Below are 23,377 nucleotides of genomic sequence, written 5' to 3'. Positions count from 1 at the left end.
CAAACGAGGCATCTTCTGTTATGTTTCAATGACTTTAAGGTACTTGTTATACAGTAATTGTGTGTGGCTCCTGGAGCTCTTAACGCCAGCTGCTCTAGGATACCCCTTAGTATAAAATCCCTACCTTCCCAGTCTTCCCCCACCTCAGCTGGCCCAGATCAGGCTCACTGCCCTCCCTGCCCCCTGCCTACATGTGGCTGCCCCTGCTATCTGTTCTGGGGGAGCAGGCAGGTAATGGGTAACCTGCCTGTCTGGCCACTGCTGCTCTCTGGTCCAGGTTAAATGCAGAGAAGAGCACCCATGCTGTAGTGTTGGTGGTAACTGGGCAGCCAGGTTAACCTTCCCTGCCTTCTCCCCTGAGACAGACAGCGTGAGCAGCCATAAGTAAGCGGGGCGGGGGGGAGACCCAGAGGTGGGTGTAAACCAGGGGAGCCCCAGGGAACAGGGGGCAGGAGGGAAGCCTGAAATGGGAGCGGAGTGGGATTCTGACCTTCCAATCCTCCAGACCCCTGCTGGCCTGAAGTGTGACTGCTCCAAACTTGAACTAGCCCTAACACCGCTCAACATCTGTGCGGCTCCCAGGGGAACACGTAACAAGGCCCTAAGATGCTAATATAGAGATTGCTAATAGTCATCCTGTTCACCCCACTCAACTGCTGGCTCATCATCCATTCGCAGGATTAGATAGGAAAGAAGTTGAAAGAGATTCTGCCACAATAATAAAGAGACATAAATGGAGAGGTCGCTTACATCTACCTCACAGCGGGGGCCGGCAAAGCTCAAATCACAGATGCAGTAGAACTTGTTGAGTAAGTTCTGGCAGAGGCCTCCATTCAGGCACGGATCAGAGCTGCACTCATCAATGTCCATTTCGCATCTAGGAGAAAAAAAAAGCCCAGCAGACCATAAGCTTTGGTAATATAGAAAAAGTAACCTTAGAAAGAGGAATGGTTCACTCAGGCCATTGTTTAGTCAGAACTTTAGCTGCCTAACTGCACTTAAATCTTTTGCCTCCTTGTACTGTTTAGGAATGCAGGTATTCAATGGTAGATGTCACAGACATGCCATTTAAATGCTTTATTTAGACCACTGGCATGCAAAATGAGCTTTTATGCAAAGTTCATGAGCACTGACTGCCCAAAGGAGTTTTCCATCTACTGACTCCTCTGTGAAATCCTATGAAATACGAACTTTCATTTCTACCCAGGAGAACTTTTACAATCTTTTCTCCAATGCCTGATGAAGGGTGTTTGTGTTCAAAGGCTTGCAATTAAAGAATTATTTTTGCAAAAATATTGTTGGTCTAATAAAAGATATCATCTATATTACCTGCTAGAAATGCCAGTAGAGGCCCAGTAGAATCCCTATTGATCTAGCTGAAGATCAGAAGCCTCAGGAAATGTAGATATGTTCAGTGTAGCATAGTCTTAGATTGTAAATGTTTACTGAAATACACAATGGCCTTCACAATTTTCATTACAAAATAAAATTACTTATATTTGAGTTCTCATAGCGTTTCGTGACAATCTAACATGCATTTAAAAGTGTACTGTGACTAATTTGTTAATCTAAATGTTTTTCGTCGCTGTGACAAAACTTTTCCCAATATTTTACAATGACCCACAAACCAGTCTTAATATCGTCTAATGAGTAGACCCAATCTGTTTTTGCAAAAGAAATATGTTTATGAAATTTTCTCTGAATTGCAATAAGTTTGACCATAGTCACAGTCAATTTCAAGCAATCCTGCCAATAAGTTTTGCTCGTATAGACGGTCCGAGAAGGGCTGTTATTCACATAAAACACTCGTATTTGATTAATTAATTAAAATGTTTCAATTGTCCAGTCACTGAACAAGGATGGTAAGATGATAACATGGACTGTAGTGGATCAATTATATAGCTCAAAGTGATGCAATTTGGCAAAAGCTTTCCAATATAAAAACGTTCAGGCATAGAAGCACACTTAGACTTTGTGGGAACTTACGTCCCATGGAATTTCAGTTCAAGCTGGAAATTGAACTCCCTTGGTTCATGCTGAAATTCCCAGCTTTAAGTCCATGAGTTATTTTGCAATAAATAGTTTGAATTTCTCTCCTAAAAATGAGCTTTCCATGTCTGAATACTACCACCCTCTTTCTTTTGTGCTTGACCCAAAGTCTGTCAAATTGTATGGAATGTACTTCAGTAATTTTCATAAGGCATGGGTTGAACATTTTCTGAGGGACTGGCTATGCTCTTAAAAGAATACTGTACATCAATTTTATCAATCCAGTTAATAAGTGAAAAAGTGGTTTTTAATTTCCCTGTGTTCACATGTTACCATACTGTATGCTGGTAAAATAAGTCCCGTGTATTTTACACATGGTAACAATCTGATATAGTTTACTCACTGCTGTTTACCTGTTGACAACTTGGAGGAAAGGTATGAAATATTTTTGCAATTTAGGGACCAAAAAAGTATAGGTCTCACTAAAGTGCTCTATTGCGGTGCCGCAGTCTATAAGCAGCATCACCATTTCAGTTAAGATCATAGAATCTATAAAATAAAAGTTATTGCCAGCCAGTGGTGAAGGATGTAAGAAAGGATTCATTGCCAGAGCTCTAGTTAGCGAGATGCCTAGGGGTTAGGAGGGAGAACCCCCCCCCACACCCCCACATACACGCACACTTTTCTCCTACCTTGAAGACCCAAGCAAAATACACACCAAACACTGGGGGAGAAGGTGATTTATTTTTATTTTTCTCCTTTTCCAAATCTTATGGGATTGGCAGGAGGCCTTTCTGGCTGTCTGAGATAAATATTATAGCACAGCAGTGATTGCCAAGTGCAGCCTGTACTGGGTGGGCAGGAATGTTTCATTTCATCTATCATTTACAACTTACTGCAGTGATTCCACAAAGTCAGTGGGCATTAAAAAGTTATTTAAGAGAGTCAGAAACCTTGAGTTGAAAGTTCTGTACTTGCTGAGTTGCACAGCTTGAGCTTGTGGGGGCTTTGGACACTGCACACTACTGATTTAATTTTCTTTGTATTAAGAGCAAAATCATTTGTTTTATGTTTTCTATAGCCACATTTCTGTCACTGCTATTGGGCGAAGCGCTGAATGCCTCTGAACAAAACTTGAGTTAATTTGTTAGGATAGGGACTACATCTTCCTCTGCTTGTACAGCATCTTGGACAATGAAGCCCTGATCCTGTCTGGGAATTTGTGTACTGTTGCAATGCATAGAATTAATACAAGTAATAAACTGCCTTGGTACAGTGCAATACAAATTTAGGTATGTGTGCAGTTTGCCAGTCCTTGCTAGCTAAGAGCTGTGCTAAATTTATGCTTAACTATAAATCTATACTTAATAATTTATAATAATTACGTATAATAATTTCACATGTAATAAATAGCAAGTTACAATGCCAGTTTGTGTTTAGTGTAATGCCCTACTCGGCCAGAGAACATCTCTTATATCCAGATTGGATAACAGCTCAGTGAAACCGGTTGACGCCATGTATATTTGGCCTTGGACGCACATTACTTTTGTACCACTACATACACCCTTATAGCCCTATATAAAATGAGTGTCCATATATTCAAGCTGTTTGTAGCACTACAAAAATGGTGGACCCACCACAAAGGTGTTGTGGCTTTAAATAGAAATTTCTTTGTAGTGGTACATGTACATTGTGGACTGTTAGATGTAGTGCTACAAAGGTCTCTCAGACCCCAGCATCCCAAAAGTGCTCTGTTTTTCCTTCTGCCCCTCTAAGAGAGAGGAAAAGAGAGCAGCTGACATCCTAACAGTCCACAGTAAGCAGAATTGCAGCCTTGTTGCTCTGTTTCTCTTCAGTGGAAATAGCCAATTGGGCACTGGACACTGCCTGATCAGCTGCTGGTGTCACGGTTTTCAGATCGCTTGATCAGCTGTTGTCACCCTGCATCAACAGCTGATGGGGCTGTGTTGATTCTAACCGGGCACCTCTGCTCCTCCTATTAGAAAGGCCTGAGAGGGTGAGGGACTCAAGGCCAGGAAGGGCAATAAGGAATAACAGGTGGACGAGGCCTGGGACTCATAAGGCCAGGTGACCAATGAAGCAATTAGCTGTACCTGGTCACTGGGTACAGAAGACCTGGTCAGATGACTGGAAGAAGCTTGGGTTTGGGGATATAAGACTTGTCTCTAACCATGCAGGGTGTGGCCCCTGCCTGAAGCAGGGAGAGAAGTTTTTGGGAGTAGGGGGCTGCTGGAGATGTACAGTAAAGGCACCCCAGCCACCCAGATGAACTGGGGAAGAAGGCCCCTATGGGTAGGGTTTACAGAAAACATTTACCTTGAGGAGGGAAAGTATTTGTGTTATGAAGCAGCTGGCTTGTACTTTTGTTCTGTTTGTATTGGAGCACTGGATAGTGGCTACAGGGGTGGAGGAGGCCATGAACAGGGGTGCTTGTGTGGCACCCCCTGCTACTTGTTCCAGGAGCTAGCCCTGAGCTAAAGGGCCTAAGGCTAGAGGTAAGACTGAAACCCTAGGAGGGGTTTCAACCCTAAGACTGAAACCCAAGGTAGGGCTGATACCTGGGAGCTGAGGTCTTAAGCAGTAGACCAAATCTGAGGGTGCGGCTAGAGAAAAAGGGGGCCATGGCTATGACAGCTGAGGCTCTGACAGTCCTGAGAAGTGTATGGGAGTGCTCCCTTAAAACAGAAGCACTCAAAAGGGAGTACAGGCTGCCAGATAAAGCAACCAGTGAAGCTACCCCATGGACTGGCTCCCTCAACAACAAACAAAATCATGTTAAAGGCATTGAGAGACTGGAGGTGAGGTGGGGCCAGGGGTAGGGGGGGATCCTGGTGTCAGGGTAGCAGCACCTGTCACTTTAAGATGAAAGGCTGAGGAAGAAGCAGCCTGCAGGTGTGGCCAAGTAGAAAGCCATCTGACCAGAAGGGGACCGGGCTTGAGGTATACAAGCCCAGGGCCAGGGATCCCAGAAATCAGCAGCCCAGGAGAGGCAGCTGTCAGCAGGGCTAGGGAGCCTAAGAGTGGGGCCAGGGTCTAGGGAGCCTGATGGTCAGGGACCACTGCTGGCAATTGCCATGGCCGGGGAGCCCAGAGATGTCAATTGGCCAGGAGTGGGGTCAGGGCCTAGAGAGGGGCCTAGGGATTACTGCCAGAGACTGAATGGTCTACAGAGCTTGTAGCCCAGGAGGGTCAAGGAATTCTATTTTGTCATCTTTGGAACTAGCATGGACCCAGGAACATGTGTATGTAGAAAGAGGTATGTAAAATATAATGGCATTCAGGCAAAAAAATCTTAAAATAAATTAATTCCTCATTGAAGTCACTGGAGCTGCTGAAATGAAACTGCCTTGCTCTTGAAGTCTTGAATTCACATTGACCTCAGAGAGCACTACTCCGTTTAACCTCTGTGTCTCTTATTGCAGGAGTAGGATTGAAGCAGTGATACCATTTCAATCACTCCTCCAGAACGAGGATGCTTTCTGGAAGAGCTGTCCCACGAAGCCTGTGCAATACTTCTGACACCCTGCAGTGGGGAAAGTACATGATAAATTCTAAAGTGTCTCACCGTTCTCCAGTAAAGCCGGGTAGGCACATGCATCTTAGCTTGCCATCATGCTCAGTACAGTTGCCATAGTTGTAACAAGTGATATTTTTCTTCTCGTTCCCACAGACTGTAGAAGGTAACCTTTTGTATCTAGATAAATAAGAAAGTCAACTTAACACTGCACAGGCCTCAGGATGCAGAGGGCCCACCTGGAATGCCCGCTCCCCCCCCCAGTGCATGAGTGATGCTGGAGCCATGCAGACCCTACCCTCTGCTGCTTGGGCTGTGATGGTGATACGTTGTAAGGGTGTGCGAAGCGGGCCCTATTCAGTTCAGATTTGGCCCAAATTTGGGACAGTGATTCAATTTGTTTATTCAGATCACTGTCCCTGATTTGATTCGGCCCAATCAGAATTTGAAGATTTGATGCTGAATCGGAGAATCAGTGATTCAGCCATAGACACGGCTTTAAATATTTTTTATACATACCTTGAGGTACCAGCATGGCTTGTGAATGCTGGGATGCATGGAGCGTCCCAAAGGAGAACAGGGGGGCTTCCCATGTGCTTGGCGGCAGACCCGGAAGTGGGCCAGAAGTACTGCTGGTCCACTTCTGGGTCTGCTGGGGAGCATACTGGAGGGCACCCCCCACCCCCAGCTCAGTGATCGGCCTTGGGGGACCCCAGGTGCTCCCCCAGGTCCAGGAGGAACCAGTTGCTGAGCCATGGGAGTGCAGGGGAGCCCCACAATGTGCTCCCTAGTGGACCTGGAAGTGGACCAGACTTCCAAGTCTGCTGCTGAGCATGCTGGGGAGCCCCCTGTGCTTCTGTGGGACACTCCATGTGCCCCAGCTTCGCAGCATTCACAGGCCACCTGCTACCTAGAGGTATGTAGAAAAAACATTGTAAGCTGTGTCTATGTCCAAATCGCTGACTCTTTCCAAATCTCTCTGAATCAATTTGCAGGGCTCCAATTCGATTCAGAGAAATTAAAGGATCCTCTGATTCAATTCAGATTCGGAGATTCAGCCACCAAATCAGGCTGAATCTCTGCCAAATCAAATCAGGGACCAAAGTTTTGCGCAGCCCTAATATGTGGACTCCTGGGTCCTCTCATGCCATGTTGCAGTGGGAGACGTGGCTGCAGGGGCCACTGAGCCTAATGTTATCCACTGCCAGCCTGGTGCCTGCCAGCCACCAGTTGGACAAAGTCTAAATTTTTCTTGTTAATTTATTTAGCAGCCCCATATGTGCTCCATCAGAGTTTAAGGCATCTCCTGAAAACACTGTAAGACTCTTTTATTTGGGCAGACCTTCAACAGACAGTTATGTTATCTGTGGAGTTTGTTCTTCACCTGCTTTCATCTGTTTTTATAATTTTTCTGTTTTCTATTGTACACTACCCCTAGCCTGTCTTGCAGAGGGCTGGGATAGACATCTAATAAATTAATTAATTTAAGCACGCCAGTCTGGTTGAGTTATAAATTGTTAGGCTTTCTGTATTATAAAGTAATTGTAAGGGCCAGATTCAAATACTATTAGACTTTAAGCAAGCAGTACTTCACACCACAGGTACTCCCTATTGCTTCAACAGTTCTGCTTATGATGATGGATACGTTTAATACATACAAGGGCAACGTGTTCTAACTGAAAATAGGCATGCTGTTTGAGAAGCTGCATGAGGATGCATCACATATAGACATACATTTTTTTTAAGTTTCTTCAGAGATACTGAGTATTGGCTATGGATTTTGACTGAGGCATGCTCCTATGGGACTTAAACATTGAGGTTCCTTGCTAGGGCTCCACTTGGGATCAGGTTGATTGCCATATTTGGGGACAGGAAGGAATTTTACCCCACTGTCGGATTGGTGTGAACTGTGGGAGTTTTTGCTTTCCCCTAGGTGAAGCCATGGCCAGCCCTCTTTCCAGGATCTCTTGAGAATATATTAACAACTTTTATAGCAGCAGGAGATAGGTCACCGTGGTCACCCTTCTTTAGCTATGGTAGGTTGAGGTGTTATGCCCTGTATTGTCTCAGGGTTATCTGTGTAGTTTTACTAAAAGGTTAGACCAGCAGTTCCCAAGCTGTGGGTTACAACTCCAAATGGGGTCACATCATGAGCGGATGGGGTTGCAATAATTACAGGGATCTGGGTTTTCCGTTCACTGTGCAAAAATGCAGATTTTCCTCCTTTAACAAAGACAAATGCAGGTTTTCTCCTTTAAAGGAGAAAAACAGATGTTTTCTCTTGCAGACTGGTAGACTGCCAGCCTGCAAGGGGCTGCTTGGGACTTAGGGAGTAGGGTAGGGTGATTGGAGGCAGGGGTGTCACGTGCACGTGCACACGTACATGCATGTGACAGCCAAGCAGTGGTGGAACTCTTGCAGCTCCCTCCAGGTAGGTCTATGGGGGCAGAGATGTGAGGGGGGCAGAAGCAATGTATTGAGGGGTGGGGAAGCACATGCAATGTGGTGGAATAGGTTGGGATAGTCAAGGTAATGTAGCAGGGGGGGCATATGCCCCCCAAGATTTTTGTGCCTGGTGCAGAGTGCTTTAAAAGTGGCTGATTGCACAACAAATTAACCGTCGTTTAATGAGGGTTCAGATGAAGGTGCTCCAAAGTAGAGCACTTTCATTAACTTATGTTTGTCCGTGCATGCAAGCAGGGCTGGGCTGATGCAGCCCAGCCCTGCCCCTTTGCTATCTGCAGGGTGGGAGAGGAGACGGAGGAGGGGAGGGAGCTCCGGACTGGGGTTGGCCTGGCCTGTGCTGGGGAGGGTTGTGGACTGGAGCCCCTTTGGGAGGGGGGCTTCAATCGAACCCCCTCTCCAGTGCAGGCCAGGCGAACCCCAGACTGGAGCCCCACCATCCCATCCTGCAGATAGCACCAGAGCTGGGGGAAGAGCGGGGCTAAAGGAAAGGCTGCAGACATGCAGCCACTCTCCACTGGACCAGCTTTAAAGTGGAGCTCTATTCTCTTCCTCCCAACCTCCCCAAACAGAGAACATCAGGTTGAGGCATCACTGTAACTCATGACACTTTCTGTGAAGCACCATGAGTTACAGTGGGGAGCTACATGTCTGTCAGTGCCCCCCAGTCTCCACCACAGTATTTCAGCTCTGGGTCATGGAAATTGTGTGAGAACCTTATTTTGAATGACTTAAGCCTCATAAATGGCTTCTCATAACACTAAAAAAAACCCCTTTTTTCAAAAACCTTATTTTTTTCTAAATCACCTAAGTGTTTTAAGAGCTATATCCCATTGACTTTCAATGGGATTTAAGTTCCTAAGTCACCAGAAATTTACTTGAACATTTTACCCAGACCCAATACAAATTCTATGTGTGTTGTTTGGATTTACCTGCATAAAACCACTATCTGCAATTGCTAGCTTTCCCCATTAGAATTAAAATGGTAGTCCTGACTTCAGAGGTGCACAATTAACTTAAATTACCTTGAAATAGAAGTCATTTGTGTAGTAAGTTGTGTACAAAGCCTAAGCATTAAACTAGGCTAGGCTTAGGGATTCATTCTTTCTCAATTCAATTTATACAACCTTGAAAACGCCTCATGGTTGAGCTCTAAAGACAGGAAGTTCTTCTATAGCTGCCTCACTTACATACCTGCAAAATTTTCCAGTGAAGTTAGTTGCACATCGGCAGGAATAGCTGTTAATCCCATCTATGCAGGTGGCTCCATTTGCACACTGGTGACCATAGCAATTGTCTATGTCTTCTTCACAGTTTACCCCGGTGTACCCAGGTTTACAGCTGCATTCATAAGATGCGATTCTGTCAGAGCAGTTTCCATGAATACAGGGATTCGAAGAGCATTCATCAATGTTAATTTCACAGCGTTTGCCGGTCCACCCCTTTGGACATGTGCAATGGTAGTAACTGTATAAGTCTTCACATATCCCATCGTGCATGCAGGGATTTGAGCTGCAAGCATCCACTTGCAAACAGCCAGTAACCACAGAATTTGCCGATATTTTAAGGAATTGCTCTTCTTGAGGTTTTGTAGTATAGCCATCAGAATTTCCAAAGTAGGAGAGGTAAATGCCATTGATTTCTATAGTACTCATGCAGCCTCTTAAGCCATCCAGATTGTCGAAAGCTTTGTCAGCTATGTAAACGTCTGTTTCTTCCCTTAAAAAGTTGAGGCTTCCTGTGGCAACTGTACTAGTGTCCTTTTTATCATCTATATCAATGAGCCACCTAGAGGACTGAGATTGGGGTTCTAGCATTGAAGCAGTTACTTGGTGCCATTTTCCATCATTCACTGATTGGGAACTAACCAGTCTCAGCATATAAAAGCTATTGCCGCTTTGAAGCTGAAACACTAGTTTAGAATTCTCAATGCTTATGCTAATGAACTCTGGCTCCTTTTCAGCATACAGAAGTATCACATCAGCATCCCTGGTCCGAAAACCAAATGCAATGTTGGTGAGGTCTCTCTTTATCTTCCCATTGCTTCTGTAAAATATTGCACTGCTTCTGCCACTAAACACTGCATTAGCAACACCTATGAAATAATAATAACATCCAGTGAGAAATCACAGCAATTTTAGACCGTGTTTTTCCAGAACAATTTTTCTTATGCACTGAAATAGAATGCCCTTCCTGCTGCCTTTTCAATCCCTACATTTCTGGTGTGACGCACACAAATTTCAACCCTTTTCATTCTAAATTATACCATTCCAGTGCCAATCCATAGCTTCAGTTAAGTACATGGAGCTTTTCTGCTTTATATCAGTTGAGGTTCTAAATCTATTATGTCCCTTGGGGGTTCTGGTATGTTTGTCTTTCTCTTAAGCTACACATTCTTTGGGAGATGAACAGTGGGCATGTCTACACATGTGCTTTAATGAGCATTAAAGCATCACAAAAAAACTGTGCTATTAACGTTCATTAAAATAGGCATCACTTTAAAAACCTGTGCTCTTTAGCTAATGCACATTAAGATAGGCTAAGGTGCATTTTCTTAGTACCTCATAATGGAGGTACTAGATTTAATGTACATTAACTAAAGTGCATTAACACATGTGTAGATATGGATATGCCCTGTAAGCCTAATTCTTATCTCATTTATACCTGTGGAAATCCGGTATAAGTTAATCGAGTTATACAAGTGCAAAACAAATATGAGATAAAAATCAGGTCCTGTTCCTTCGTGTCTTGTACACCTCTGAAACCATTGTCTGTATGTAAGCAATACATAGTGGGAAAGGTCAAATTGTCATGTGGTGAAGATCAGCAGACTTCTACTGAAGTCACTGGGACATTGTGATTTATGCATGGTGCCTTACAAAATGTAAATCTTCTTCCCTTCTTTTGTCAGATGGGAAATAAACAGGATTATGTTTTTAGAAACATAAAGTGAAGTCCTAAGTAACACTTAGTGGTGCAAATCAGGGATAATTTCCATTAGTCTGCGGAATGACAATCAGTGTAAAGCTAAAGACAGACAGGTAAGGTCCATTATGTTTTGAGCTAAGTAGTTCTCCTGGCACTGGCATATTTCTACTGATGTAAATTATACTATACTGGTGTAACTTAAAAGGAATAGCACACTCATTTGTCATTGCAATAAGTCAGGATTGATGGACAACATTGTATCAAAATTTTTTTTTTTACATTAGAATCCAATATTTTCACAAATATGTTTGGTATTTTTTCATTACCCCGGTTTCTATTAAAATATATTAAACCATCCAATTATAAATATACATTCCTTGTGATGCTGGTCACAGTTGTCTCACTGTTACTTTGCATTCCCTATTTGCTTGTTATCTCTTCCTGTTGTTTCTCATCATATATTTAGGACTTCTCTATACTTTTATGGAGAGCCTGTATGGTTTAGTAGTAGAGGTGAGCTGGCTCTCCCTTCTGTCCCCAGTGGCACTCCTGTTATATTCAAAATTAGTTCTCCAGAGAGAAGCAGTTATATTCCCAGAAGGACATGTTTTGCTAGCATAACTGTATTTATATTAGTAGGCTTTTGCTGAAATAGTTAAGCCAGCCAAGTGTGTGATTTTTTGTGGGGGAAGAGGGTTGGGGAGCAGGGCTGTCTTGCTTGAGGGCATGTGTAGATGAAATGGGGGTTTACTTCACCCTAAATTGAAGCGCTAGATTTTTAAAAACACCACTTCAATTTAGGGTGAAGTAAACCCCTGTGTCATGTACACGCATGTCTTACCTACCTCTCTGCAGCGGGAAGGGGAGGGCAAGCTGGCGGTGGGCAGAGCAGTCCCTGAGCTGCCGGGTGGGGGGTGGTGCTTCCCTCTGCAGCAGCTGCACGTCCTTCAGGTGGCACCTGCCCACAGGCACCCAGCTCAGGAGGTCTTGAGGGGCAACAGAGCTATGGAGGGAAGGACTGGGTCCCCATATAGCTCAGGCAAGCAGACAGGCTCCAGGGGACCAAAAAAAAGAAAAAAGATCAGAGTCGCTGGGTTTTTTTTTTAATCCTTTGGAGGAGCCGGCCTGCACGGGCTGCCTGCAGAGTCCTGAGCCACATGGAGCCCAGTGCTTTGCTTCACAGCTGTAGGGCAGCAAACTAAAACTCCTTGGAGGTGTTTTGGTTTGCTACAGCAGCTGAAATTAATGTGCAATACGCCGCCAACACGTGCAAACACCAACACCACTGAAGCAGTGCAAAAGCATTTAACCCACTGTAAAGTGTCATGCCCCTTGTTTCATCTACACATGCCCTTAGGTTGCCAAAGCCTTTATGTTAAAATTAGTAATTGTATTATACTGTATTTACCTGAATCCAAGACAAATTCAAGTTTTAAATGATTCACCAATACTTAGATTCTAAACCTGGAAAACTTTAAATTTCTTATAATTTTCCATGTATAGAACTAATTATTGAGGATTTTCTTAAATTCACAGTCCCTCCCGCACTGCTGTGGCAGAGAAAGCAGCAGCAGGGGGGGCAGATAGGGAAGGGGGGCAGGTGGCCTGACTCCTACCCCTTGTCCCCACCCCCAGCTCCGCTCTATACCTGTATCCCCCAGTACCTTTCCCCTGCCCACCACTTGCCCCCACTTGGCAGGTAGAGAGCAGGGGCTAGAAGGACGAGCCTGCTCACTGATGCCACTCTCCCCAGCCAGGTCAGGCTCCCTGCATAGGTGCTCCCTGCAGTGTGGAATGGGAGCAGGGCAGGAGTGGCTCTGGAGCTCTCTGCACCTGGATTACCAGGACACTGCCACTTTCCAGAGATGTCAAATAGGAATCCATAGCGCCAAAAGCATTTGGACATTCTGTTGTGGTCTAAGTTCTTTGCAACGGAAGAACTGGTTTATTGTTTTTCTGTAGTCAAGAAATGAGTGAAATCTAAAAGCTGACATTTTCTGAGGGATGCCTTGAGTCTGACGAAGAGTGACTTGAGAACCTCTGGCCTAGGACAACTGAAGAACAGTCACTGACTGAGGCCTTTAGGTGTTACTCACTACAAATAATAAATGATCATTCAAAATTATACTGATTATCTAATTTAGTATTATTAGTTGTCAGCTTGAAGGCATAATATTAGGTCTGTCTACACTGAAGTTCACATACTGACGCAAATAGTTAAAGATACAGCTTTGTAGCCCAGGCATTTATGAATGTCCATTAAGTAAACCCCCTACTATTACCACATAAAACAGAAAAGAAATTCAAAGGTAAGGACTGCTAACAATGTAGATTGCCTTGATTTTAACAGAAGGAAAGAGGTCGATTACTTCCCCCTGTGTGTATGTTTATATCCTGCTGTAATACGACATTTTAATGTTTTCATCAAAGCAAGGGCAGTTGAAAATGTGCAATATTTTAATTTTGGTTTTAAATATGTGTTTTAATGATCACTCTAGCAAGTCTCCTTTCCTGTCTCAACCAAAAAGGAGTCACATATTGACCTGTTTGTTGGTTGTTCCATTTCTTCTGTGCTGGAAGCCTTTTGCCGACCAATTTTTTCATTCATACGAGTCAGCCATTCTAACTGCTCCCATTGCACTTTATAGTCATTATCCTTGCTTTGAAACATCATGGAGGTTTTCACTGTGTAGAAGTGGAAATTCTGAACAAGGCTTGTTTTTTAAATTTCACCTCTATGTGAAGGATAATTTGTGGGGAGGGAGAGAAAGGGGTAGGAATAGAAAAGAGGACTGTGAAATGGCTAATGCCATTACTTGCCATGATGACAAGTGGTCATTAATTTTCAAACCAACCATATGCTTGGAACTCTTGTGGTTTGTTGTTTTTTTTTTTAAGATGCCATTACAAAACTATCTTTCAGGTGTATGCTTAAGATTTTTTAATGGATGTTTCACCTCTAAAAGAATAGACTTAAGCAGTGTGGAAATGTCTGTCATGAGGCTTGCCTTTCCAGGAAGAGGCAAAGCATCTTAAGGTTAATCCAGGATAGCATCCTCTTATCTGTCTGCAGTAAAAAATGTGGGGCACAGTGGCACTCTGACAAAGTGAGAGATCTATTTTATGTCTACACAAAATAGATGCATTGAATAACTGGTGTAATCTCCATTCTTTTCAAAAGTGGAGGCTGCTTTAAAAAAAGGGATACAAATTGACACAGATTGAAATCTAGAACCAGGCACAAGTGACGGCTGTAAATTCCACTATGTCCTCTCATTAATATTACCTTTTGTGGCAATAACCAGGGTTCTGCTGAAATAATGGTGATCAACAAAAATAAATACAAATAGAAAATCTGGCAAGTCTTAAGATGACTGGAATGCTTGATTTAAAGGAAATGTTTACAGCAATCAATATGGCCCAAGGTTGTATCAATCCCCCAATCCCTGTATGAATGACTAAAAGACACCTACATTCAAATCCTTGATACACAAGCTGGCACTGTGCTTCACGAGGGCATGGACTGTGCTCACACCACTTTACTTGTTCACATGATTTCCCTGCTGTGTTTGGGGGACATGTGCAAGTGAAGTCATCCCAGAGAGAATAGCAAATGCCACCATTGTGGCAAGGGTTGGACTAAATGGGGAAAAAAGAAAAAAAGTTGTCAAAACATAAGCAAGTTTCAGTGCATTCCCCACTGAGGAAAGGCAGAGAGGAAATTCTGTTTTCTTTGAACAGAAAGCTATAGAGCCTTGCAGGCTACATGAATGTATTATTTTACATTTACATTAGGAAATGCTGATCATCAGTACCTCCTTTTTACATAGACTTATTACACTCCAGAAAAATACTTGGCATTGATGCCAGCACTTTTTAGTAAAATCTGCTCTGATTAGCATGTGTTTAGATAGATAGATAGATACACACACACACAGAACATGTTTAGATTATAAGTTTATATATATATATATAAACACGTTTATACATATATATGTGTATATTAAGATGGCAGTATCACATATGGTGTTGAAAGATTAGTGGGTCACAAGAAGAGTCTCAACTGGAATCATTAAAACATACTGTGAAAAATGGCATCCTTACCTTGCAAGTGTTGTCACTGGCACAGCCCTGGGTCACGTTGATCAGTGTTTGGTTGATAATAGAATTCAGAGAAGCGGTGATGGGGAAGAATTCCAGTTGCTGATTATTCAGTCTTAAATCTTGGATGCAACCTTTGAAATATCCACCATTCATGTTGGTTTCTTGTTTATCTGGTAGTCCTCCAATATAAAGGATATCCCTACCTTGGACTGTTAGTCTTGGAGTAGATATAGAGCCTAAGTACTGAGATGACTGAAACAACTCAATCTTATTTGGCTCTATTTTTAGCGATAACAAGTAAAAAGTTCCATCGTTCATCTTGTTTCGTCCTAATAATTGGATGGAATTTGGAACTCTTATTACTACCTTCCCATCCTCCAGGTAGATTCTTATATACAGAGATGTACTATTCCTCAAAGCCAGCAACAAACCAGAAGATTTGCGTGTTCGGACAAACATTGATATAATCACATTTTTATTCTGAATACCAGCAACAGAAAACATAGCATACCCTGAGGAATCCTCATGTCCAAATCGGCCTGGCATATACTCTTGAGATTGGGGTGGGAGGAGAGAGAGAGAGAGATAAATAAATAGTTTAATTGTTATGGAGGTAGCACAGTGATCAAATATCAGCTGCTTATAAAACAATCAATATATTTCCTAGTATTTAGAGATGCAATGAGTATTTGACTCTACCCCAGTGGCTTTAATGTCAAAATCTCTGTTGGCTTCAGTGGGACCAGGTGGGTCAGGATTGAGTTTGATATAATAGGTTGTATCATTACATTGCATTTGTCCCTGATAGCAGCCTCTGTACATATTGTGAAAAGGTGTAGCCAGATGGCTTTGCAAAGGTAGATTCAAACATGGTTATTGGTACTGGTCATTAGAAAGCTGTATTTTGAGTGCAACTTGGCTGAGTTGCTACCACACCCTGAAGACCAAAGGTAAATTCTGACCATACTGAAGTTGAAGGAAATGTTATAATTGGTTTCAGCGGGCTTAAGATTTCATCCCAATGCTATATTCACTAATGCTGGTATAAGGCATTTTAACTTGCATTTTCCTATCCCAAGGCTCTTGAGAACCAAGAGTTCACTCTCAGGTATAGCAGGCAGTTTTTCTTCTCCCTAACCTCACCTTGTCAGTGAGAATGGGTGGCACTGGTTCAGAAATGAATCTCCAAAGAAAGACACTAATAATAAAATGTGCAAATATAGTAACTTTTGTCCAAATTCTGCACATAGTCACTCTTGGACTGTGGTGGCTCTACAACCTTGTGCAGATTTTCACCTTCTGGGGCTCAGCACAAAATATATGCTGACTTTCATCAGTCTAGCTCTGTCAGTAGCTATAATGCTGTCATGTCTATTCATGATCAGTCAATGCCAATATATGACACCGGGCCATAACTGAGGCATGCAAATGATCAAGAACACTAGAAGCCTTTTTCTTTTTGTTTACCCACTAAATTATTAACTTAAACCAAAAACACCTTTTTCTCTTCCTTTCTTTTTATTATCTATAATGAGGTTCAGACTTTTAATTAGGAGCATAAAGTATGTAGTCCAAATTGCTGTAATAAATTATGTTTGTTCTGTTGTACCAGCAAAATCTTAATCTCTATATTATAGATTTGTGGCTGAAATGCTTTGATGAACTTATCTTTTCTAAATGTCAAAGACACAAAACAAGTGTCAACCAAGTTTTAAAAAATGGTCTTGTAACTAAACAGTCAGACTCCTCTTTTAGGCAATAAAACTCCTGGACTGAGACCTCATATGCCAAGTTTCTGCCTGCAGCACTGCCTTTTTTATGACTAAATTATAAAACCAATGAAAATTGCGGGCTGATTGTGGAAACCCTAACAGTCCTTAACAATGATGGTGCTAGAATGAAGCACAGTAAGAGGAATAAATCCCTTATTTGTCCCCAAATAGACAATTCCATAAAAACTGAGCCTGAAATATTTTAATTTCATGAATGAGACTATCTATATGTCTTTCTTTATCTACTATTAAAAACACAACAAATACAAATAAATCTTTTTGGCTGAAAAGAGTACTTGAAAGCTTTTTAGAGTGCATACTCTTTAAAGTGCTGCACTTGAGTAAAACATTTTTCCTTAAAAAAGAACACTTCTAATGGATGTAGTGGTTGAAGCACAGTAGCTTTGAAACATTAAGGGAAGGATTAGCCCTCAAAAAAGGTAATGCTGTACTTGGAGTTTCAATTATTCTGCCTCAAAAAAAATTAAATTTGGTCTTGTGTTTGATGGGACAGTCAGTACCACCTTGGTCAATATTAACCTCTTGGGTCACTACATCTGGATGCTGATCAAAATAAGTCAACATCTGTTTGTTATTTTGTATATGTAGTGAAAATATTGCCTTGTGTCAATTAAATATTTGGCAGCAACTTTTCTTCAAAAAGACACTAACATTTCTTATTTTATCCCTTACCACAAGCCCTCCCCCATTCTCCCCCCATTCCCCCACCCTTAAAGAAACCTGCCATGGTTTTTTAAATACAGCATAAATCTAGAAGCCATGTATCAAAATGGCATGGTGCCATGATTTGCAAGGAATATTGTGGTCAGCAGGAAAAAATATTGAATCCTTTCTAATAATTTTCAACAGTTTGAATGCAAGAATAAGCCTCTCTTGGCCCTGAATGTTTTTAATTTCATTTCTTATAAGGAGGCAAGCATATTTACCAGATGCTGTCCTATACTCCAAAGTTACTTTTCAAACCTTTGGCTAAATTACTGCTGGACTTCAAAGCAGTCTGTTTCAGTTACCTATCAGACTGTCATTTTTGCAATAAAAAAAGAAATAAGGTATATATTGATAGCTATGAAGTATAACATATGAAATAATATAGTATTGAAACACTTTGAAATCTATTTCAAGCTACAGCTTTCTGCAGAAAATCATCCAATAAGCCCCAGGGGACCAGATCTTCAGGCAATATAAGTGTAGTTTCATTGATTGCAGTGTAGGCATGCTGATTTACACCAGCGGAGGATCCAGCCCTATGGATCTGACTCAAGTGCTCCTGTTGCTCTGCATTTCTGTCATCCTACTAGGCAAAAATGTGTTGTCAGTTCCTCATCCTAAAATGTTGCACATTAACATGTGTGGATGGTGAACAACTTGTAGGTGACAAATCCTGCATGTTTCTCTCATGCAAAGTTCTTGATATGAGTTCAAGAGGAGTTTTCCTGACAAAGGTTTGCAGAATCCAGTTCAAATGTGGTATATTTACAACTCCAAACTGAAGCTATTTATTTCTGTGACAGGTATAGCATAACTAGGAGCCAGTACAGAGACCGCATATGTCCTTTCAGCGGTTCCTCCAGCTTATAATGGAGAAACCACTTGGGGGGAAAGATGGGAGTTCAATTTCCAGAACCCTTCTATTTTGGGCTTTCTTGCTGACACAGGCTATTGGACTGGTAGTTAGTTGGTTTTTCATATGTGGTCACACATCTACTAGGAAACAGACACCTTTAATATTGGTTACCAGTTGTTGACAGATTTTACCAACTCCAACCCTGAGCAGGACTTGAATTAGCTAAGAAAGAGGTGAAAAGATTTTGATACCAGGACTTCAGAGCATCCATTCTGCCTAGTGTGGTAAGAACAATCAAACAATCAAAATAATTTTAGCTTCATGTTGGGGTGAATATTCATGTAGATGTCAATTAAAAAAACAAGATTTTTTAAAGATGTTTTAGTAAGTTTGATTTTGCTTTATTCACCCTCAGTCACACAGGCAGTTTTTTGCAGGGGCAGATTGGCACTGGAGATAAAATTTACAGAAACACCTGAGTGACTTTTGAAAAGGAGATGTAATTTCTTTAAGTCAGTTATACGTTTCTGTAAATTTTACCCCAAGAGCATAACTGCCAGCAGGGTAGAGTTTTCCAAAATTTATAGAGTACTGAAAGTCAAAAGATTAAAAACATTGTTGAGCAGAAGCCATAACTTTACTTTGACTTTTCTGTCTCACTGAAATTCAGGCTTCTGAGAGAGAACTAGACAATAATGAGCTCCTGCTACTACTGACCTCCTGCATTTTCTTGTCAGTTGATAATAAGCTCCAGAGGTCTTAAGGGTCATGGTGTTTCAGCACTGGTATAAGCAGATTTGTTGCTTACGATTAAGTGCCAGTGCTTTCGGCTTGCATTTAATATCCTAATGCTGAGAGCACTGTCTTACCTGTTGAACAGTTTGGCCCGGTGTAAGGCCTGTAGCAGTCACACTGATAACTCAGCCACAAATTGATGCAGCGCCCCCTATTTTGACAAGGGTTGTTTTCACACCAATCCTTTTTAGCACAGCCTGCCTTGACATTTAAAGTTGATTCAGATGACATGTTGTCTGGTGTAATAATGTTCAAGTCTATTTCAATGTCCTGAAGACAGCCTATAAACGAAGGTGCAGAATGCGTATTATAGGTGTTTAATAGAGAGTCACCACTCGTGATTCCCACTGGTAAACCACCCAAAAATGTGCTCTGAAATGCAGGCATCAGTTGGTCACTATTTATTGTAGCAGCAGTTTTATTGACACATGATTCTATACATGAGCTGTCGAGTAAATTAAGAGTAACAGCTCTTGTGAAGGTTACCTCTACTGAATGCCATTTCCCATCACTGACATTATGTGAAATAAGGAAAAGATCCTGTGGCTGACTATTGACTTGCATGGCTAAGTGTAAGTAGCCATTTAGTAACTCCAACTTCACAAATGTATCTTTTCCCCCTCGGTAAAATATAAAGGCTGTAGGTTGCACAGTGTGAAATCTCAGGTTTATGTTGTAGAAGGAGTCTTTTGCAGGGCTCTTGATGCTCGTCACCCAAAGGAAACCATTTCCCTCAAAAGAAAATGTAGTTAATTTTTCACAGTGTATTCCAGTATACCCAGGTGGGCACATGCAGCTGGATCCATGCTGGCCATTTTTTAAATGGGGAATACATATTCCATTATTTTGGCATTGGTGATCAGTGCAGCCCTGAAGAACCTCACTACAGTTCCAGCCACCATAAAACATCCCCTCCTTATCTCCAGGGGGGCAATGGCAAGTATAATTTCCAGGAAAATTCTCACAGGTTCCACCATTTTGGCAAGGGTTCATGTAACACTCATTGATGTCTTCTTCACAGTGAATGCCTACAAAAAAAAAAAAAAAAAAAGAGAGAGAAAAATCTAGCATAGATATGTACAAGAGGGAATCCTATGTTTCATTCTTTTTAAACTGCTTTGTAGTTATAATAAATTTTCTTTAATTCAAAGTGAATGACAACTGTTTATAAAAGGATGTTAGATCCATAGCACGCTGGAGACCAAGGTCTTGAGAGTGGCTGCACTGTCATATTTGGAGCATGTGAGAGGAAGCGTGTAGGCATGCTCAGGGACACCCCTGCTGGCATGCATTGGCATCATGGTGTAAGTATACCCTTTGAAAATCCCACTCCCAAATATCCTAAAGCCTCATGAAGCATTATAGCACTTCTCCGGAAGATGTGTTTTAAAGAAGTTCAGAGATGGTGTCTCTGACTGTGGATAAGGGCTTTAATCAATGGTAGACTCCTGTTCTCTCCTACTTGAGGTTTGTTGGGGTTAGACAAGCTCAGAGCAATACCTATGTAAGTGAAAGAAATGCAAAGGAATGCTTATTTTTGTGAATCTCGGTAGAGTTTGAGTTTAGCCTGAGTGTGCAGCAGCAGAAACTCGGGCACCTCACTGAATTCATTAAGCATCTACATGATTTGGGGCAAGAGGACACTTGTTGTAGCCTATATGTTAGAATTAGGTGTCTAAGAAAGCACCTAGTTATATGAGGATTTGTCTACCCTGCCTTCTTGCTGGGCCTGAGAATGCTATTATGAAGTACACCCCACTTTCTTGCTCCTACCCCATGGCAAAACCCAGAAGAGAGATACTATATCTCTCTTACAGTAGTCCTTAGAACAGATTTGATCCATGAAGCATCAGTGGATGGAGCGTGTTTTTGAGCTTGGCACTGAAATGCTGCAGACAAGCCCCTTGTAAATTAGCTCTGTGTGTCTGTTTCTTTTACTCCATTTCCCAGGTATAAAATGAAGGCTGCTGTAAGGATAAATACATGAAAGTCTGTGAAGTGCTCAGATCCACTGGTGATGTTGAGCATGTGACCTACCCAAGATCGATAAACTAATTCTTCTGCAATCAAACTCCCATTTCTATTTTTATAAATCCAGCTTGGTTTAGGAGTTTCCTTTTACTCTTACAAACAGATGAGCTTTTAAACATAGATATTTGAAGGAAGTGGTGGTATTCAGCAACCACGTCACCATGTTTCTAGAATGACTTTCCCCTTCCTTCAATAGATTCATTCTGCAGCATAATTGATTTAATCATATTTATTTCACAGAGGTGATTTGACGTTTAAAAAAGTGCCTGGGTACCACACCAGTATCAGAGTAAGAGGCATAAGAGCATATGAAATGGAGCAGGGAACTCCATTTTCTCACCTCTCTTGGAAGTCTGGGGATTATTGGTGGAAAACTCAGGTAAGGTGAAACTTGCAGAAATTCCACGTCTCTCCCCAGTTATTTTTTTTTTCCCAGACAAGGAAACAGAAGTCTTGAGATGCTCAATTGAAATACAGTAAAAGCTGTGTTACCTGGCATAAGTTGAGTAAAGCGGGTGCCAGGTATCTAAACATTCTGGTCATCTGAGGCAGAGGTGTTCAACCTTTTTGAAAACTGCATGGGTGGCTGTGGGGAGGGTGATGGCCACACGTGGAGCCACAGTGGCAGCACAGGGTGGTGGGTGGTGGCAGCAGCTGTCATGTGAGAGCTCCCTACACACACACACACACACACACACACACACACACACACACACATCAGGCTGGCTGGCTGGAAATTCTAGTTAATAGAGTATTTCAGATAGTATAATGCTGGTTAACACTGTGTTTACTGTATAATTACAAATTATTGTTCTTAAGAAGTAATTAACAAAAAGAAAGTTTCAATCTTCTGTTTCTCTCCCTGAAACAAGATTGGCTTATTTGGCCCTGTGTTGGCCCTTCATATATATGGCTTCTGTTGCATAACTAACAATATACATGAGACATGACTGACTTGTTATAAGGTGACAGATTTCTTTAAGGTACTTTAGCTATCTTTGTATATTAACCTATAAGGACCTAGACTTTCTGCAGCAAAACACAAGCATCATAGGAAATTGAGAAAAGAGTTAAGTAATTTTGCTTGGTTTGGAATAGCAACACATAGACTTAGTTATTCACTTGCACCAATTCAATGCCTGTCTACTTTACTCAATGTTAGCAATAACTAGACACATATAAAAGCTCATCATGTTAAGCAATAAGTTATAGTGAAGATTTGTCTTGGGGAGTTGGCCTAGATTACTTTTTGATGACACCTTTGGTATAAAAGGCTCTCTTAGCAATGAACCTTACCACTTGGCAATCACCAGTTAGGGCATGCAGTTTGTAGGTGAAACTTCAGATTATGAAATGCAGCCAGTACTTCCTCTGTCACGTTTTGGCAGTGGAATACTACTGCAATAGGCTCTTTGTTTTCCAGCCAGGTTTATATTTATGCTAGCATGAGATGTCTATTTGTACATTAATGTGTAGTGGCACCTGGCAGAAATATGAAACATTAGGACTGACTTTCTTAAAATAAAGTTCACTTCCCTAATCTTCATTGACTAGGGGCCAGAATGGTATCTGCCTTACCCAGTTTATAGTAATCTATGTGTTGTATTCTTGCCCTGCCTTTTGCTATTTTAGAAATCATTAGAATATATGAAAAGTGAGCTGTTGCCTGCTTCAGCCAATGTTTTAGTACATCTTCTACCTGATGTAGCCCATTTTTCTGCCTTTAAAAGAGAGAATGATGTGTCCACAGGTTTCATATACAACTAGATCTTCTGCAGCTGCTGAAGAAATGTGGTGTCATTGGGTTTTTGTGTCAGAGCTAAAATACATTCACTACTGAAGCAGTAGGATGAGCTGTGTGCTCAACTATGCCAAAAGCTATCTGATCACTATCTTGAAGTGATCATAATTTTTAGAAACGTATGTTTTAGAATTTCTTATTAGACCTTTTGCAGAATGAATCAGCAAATGGGTGGGCATAAAATATGGTCTAACTAGGAATTCACAAAAGCCTTTCTCAGCTGTATCCGAGCATGACACATTCATTAATGAAGGTATCCTCCCATAACACTTGTGAAGCAGGTCAGTACTACTTATCCCCATTTTACACATAGGGAACTGAGGCATAGCAGCATTAAGCGACTTGTCCAGATTCACTAGGAAGGTGATGTCAGA

The 23,377-nt window shown here is 41.8% G+C and overlaps 1 protein-coding gene across 1 annotated transcript in view; it reads right to left on the bottom strand.

The window, feature by feature from the left end:
* The window catches only part of CRB1 (crumbs cell polarity complex component 1), a 200,911-nt gene that overhangs the window by 33,687 nt on the left and 143,847 nt on the right, over positions 1–23,377 (bottom strand). Inside the window, exons 6-11 of the mRNA XM_090049760.1 lie at positions 19,246–20,199; positions 15,020–15,570; positions 14,389–14,554; positions 9,182–10,082; positions 5,576–5,704; positions 751–910 (exon numbers count right to left, since the gene is read on the bottom strand). Of these exons, the coding sequence (XP_089905886.1) occupies positions 751–910; positions 5,576–5,704; positions 9,182–10,082; positions 14,389–14,554; positions 15,020–15,570; positions 19,246–20,199 (2,861 nt within the window). The remainder of the gene's footprint in view (positions 1–750; positions 911–5,575; positions 5,705–9,181; positions 10,083–14,388; positions 14,555–15,019; positions 15,571–19,245; positions 20,200–23,377) is intronic.

The sequence above is a fragment of the Crocodylus siamensis genome, chromosome 5 (assembly GCF_052110815.1).
Source record: "Crocodylus siamensis isolate JL-2025a chromosome 5, ASM5211081v1, whole genome shotgun sequence".
In the NCBI taxonomy this organism is placed as follows: domain Eukaryota; kingdom Metazoa; phylum Chordata; order Crocodylia; family Crocodylidae; genus Crocodylus; species Crocodylus siamensis.
Note: the sequence above shows the minus strand (reverse complement) of the source record. Positions and strands in the feature narration are given on the sequence as shown.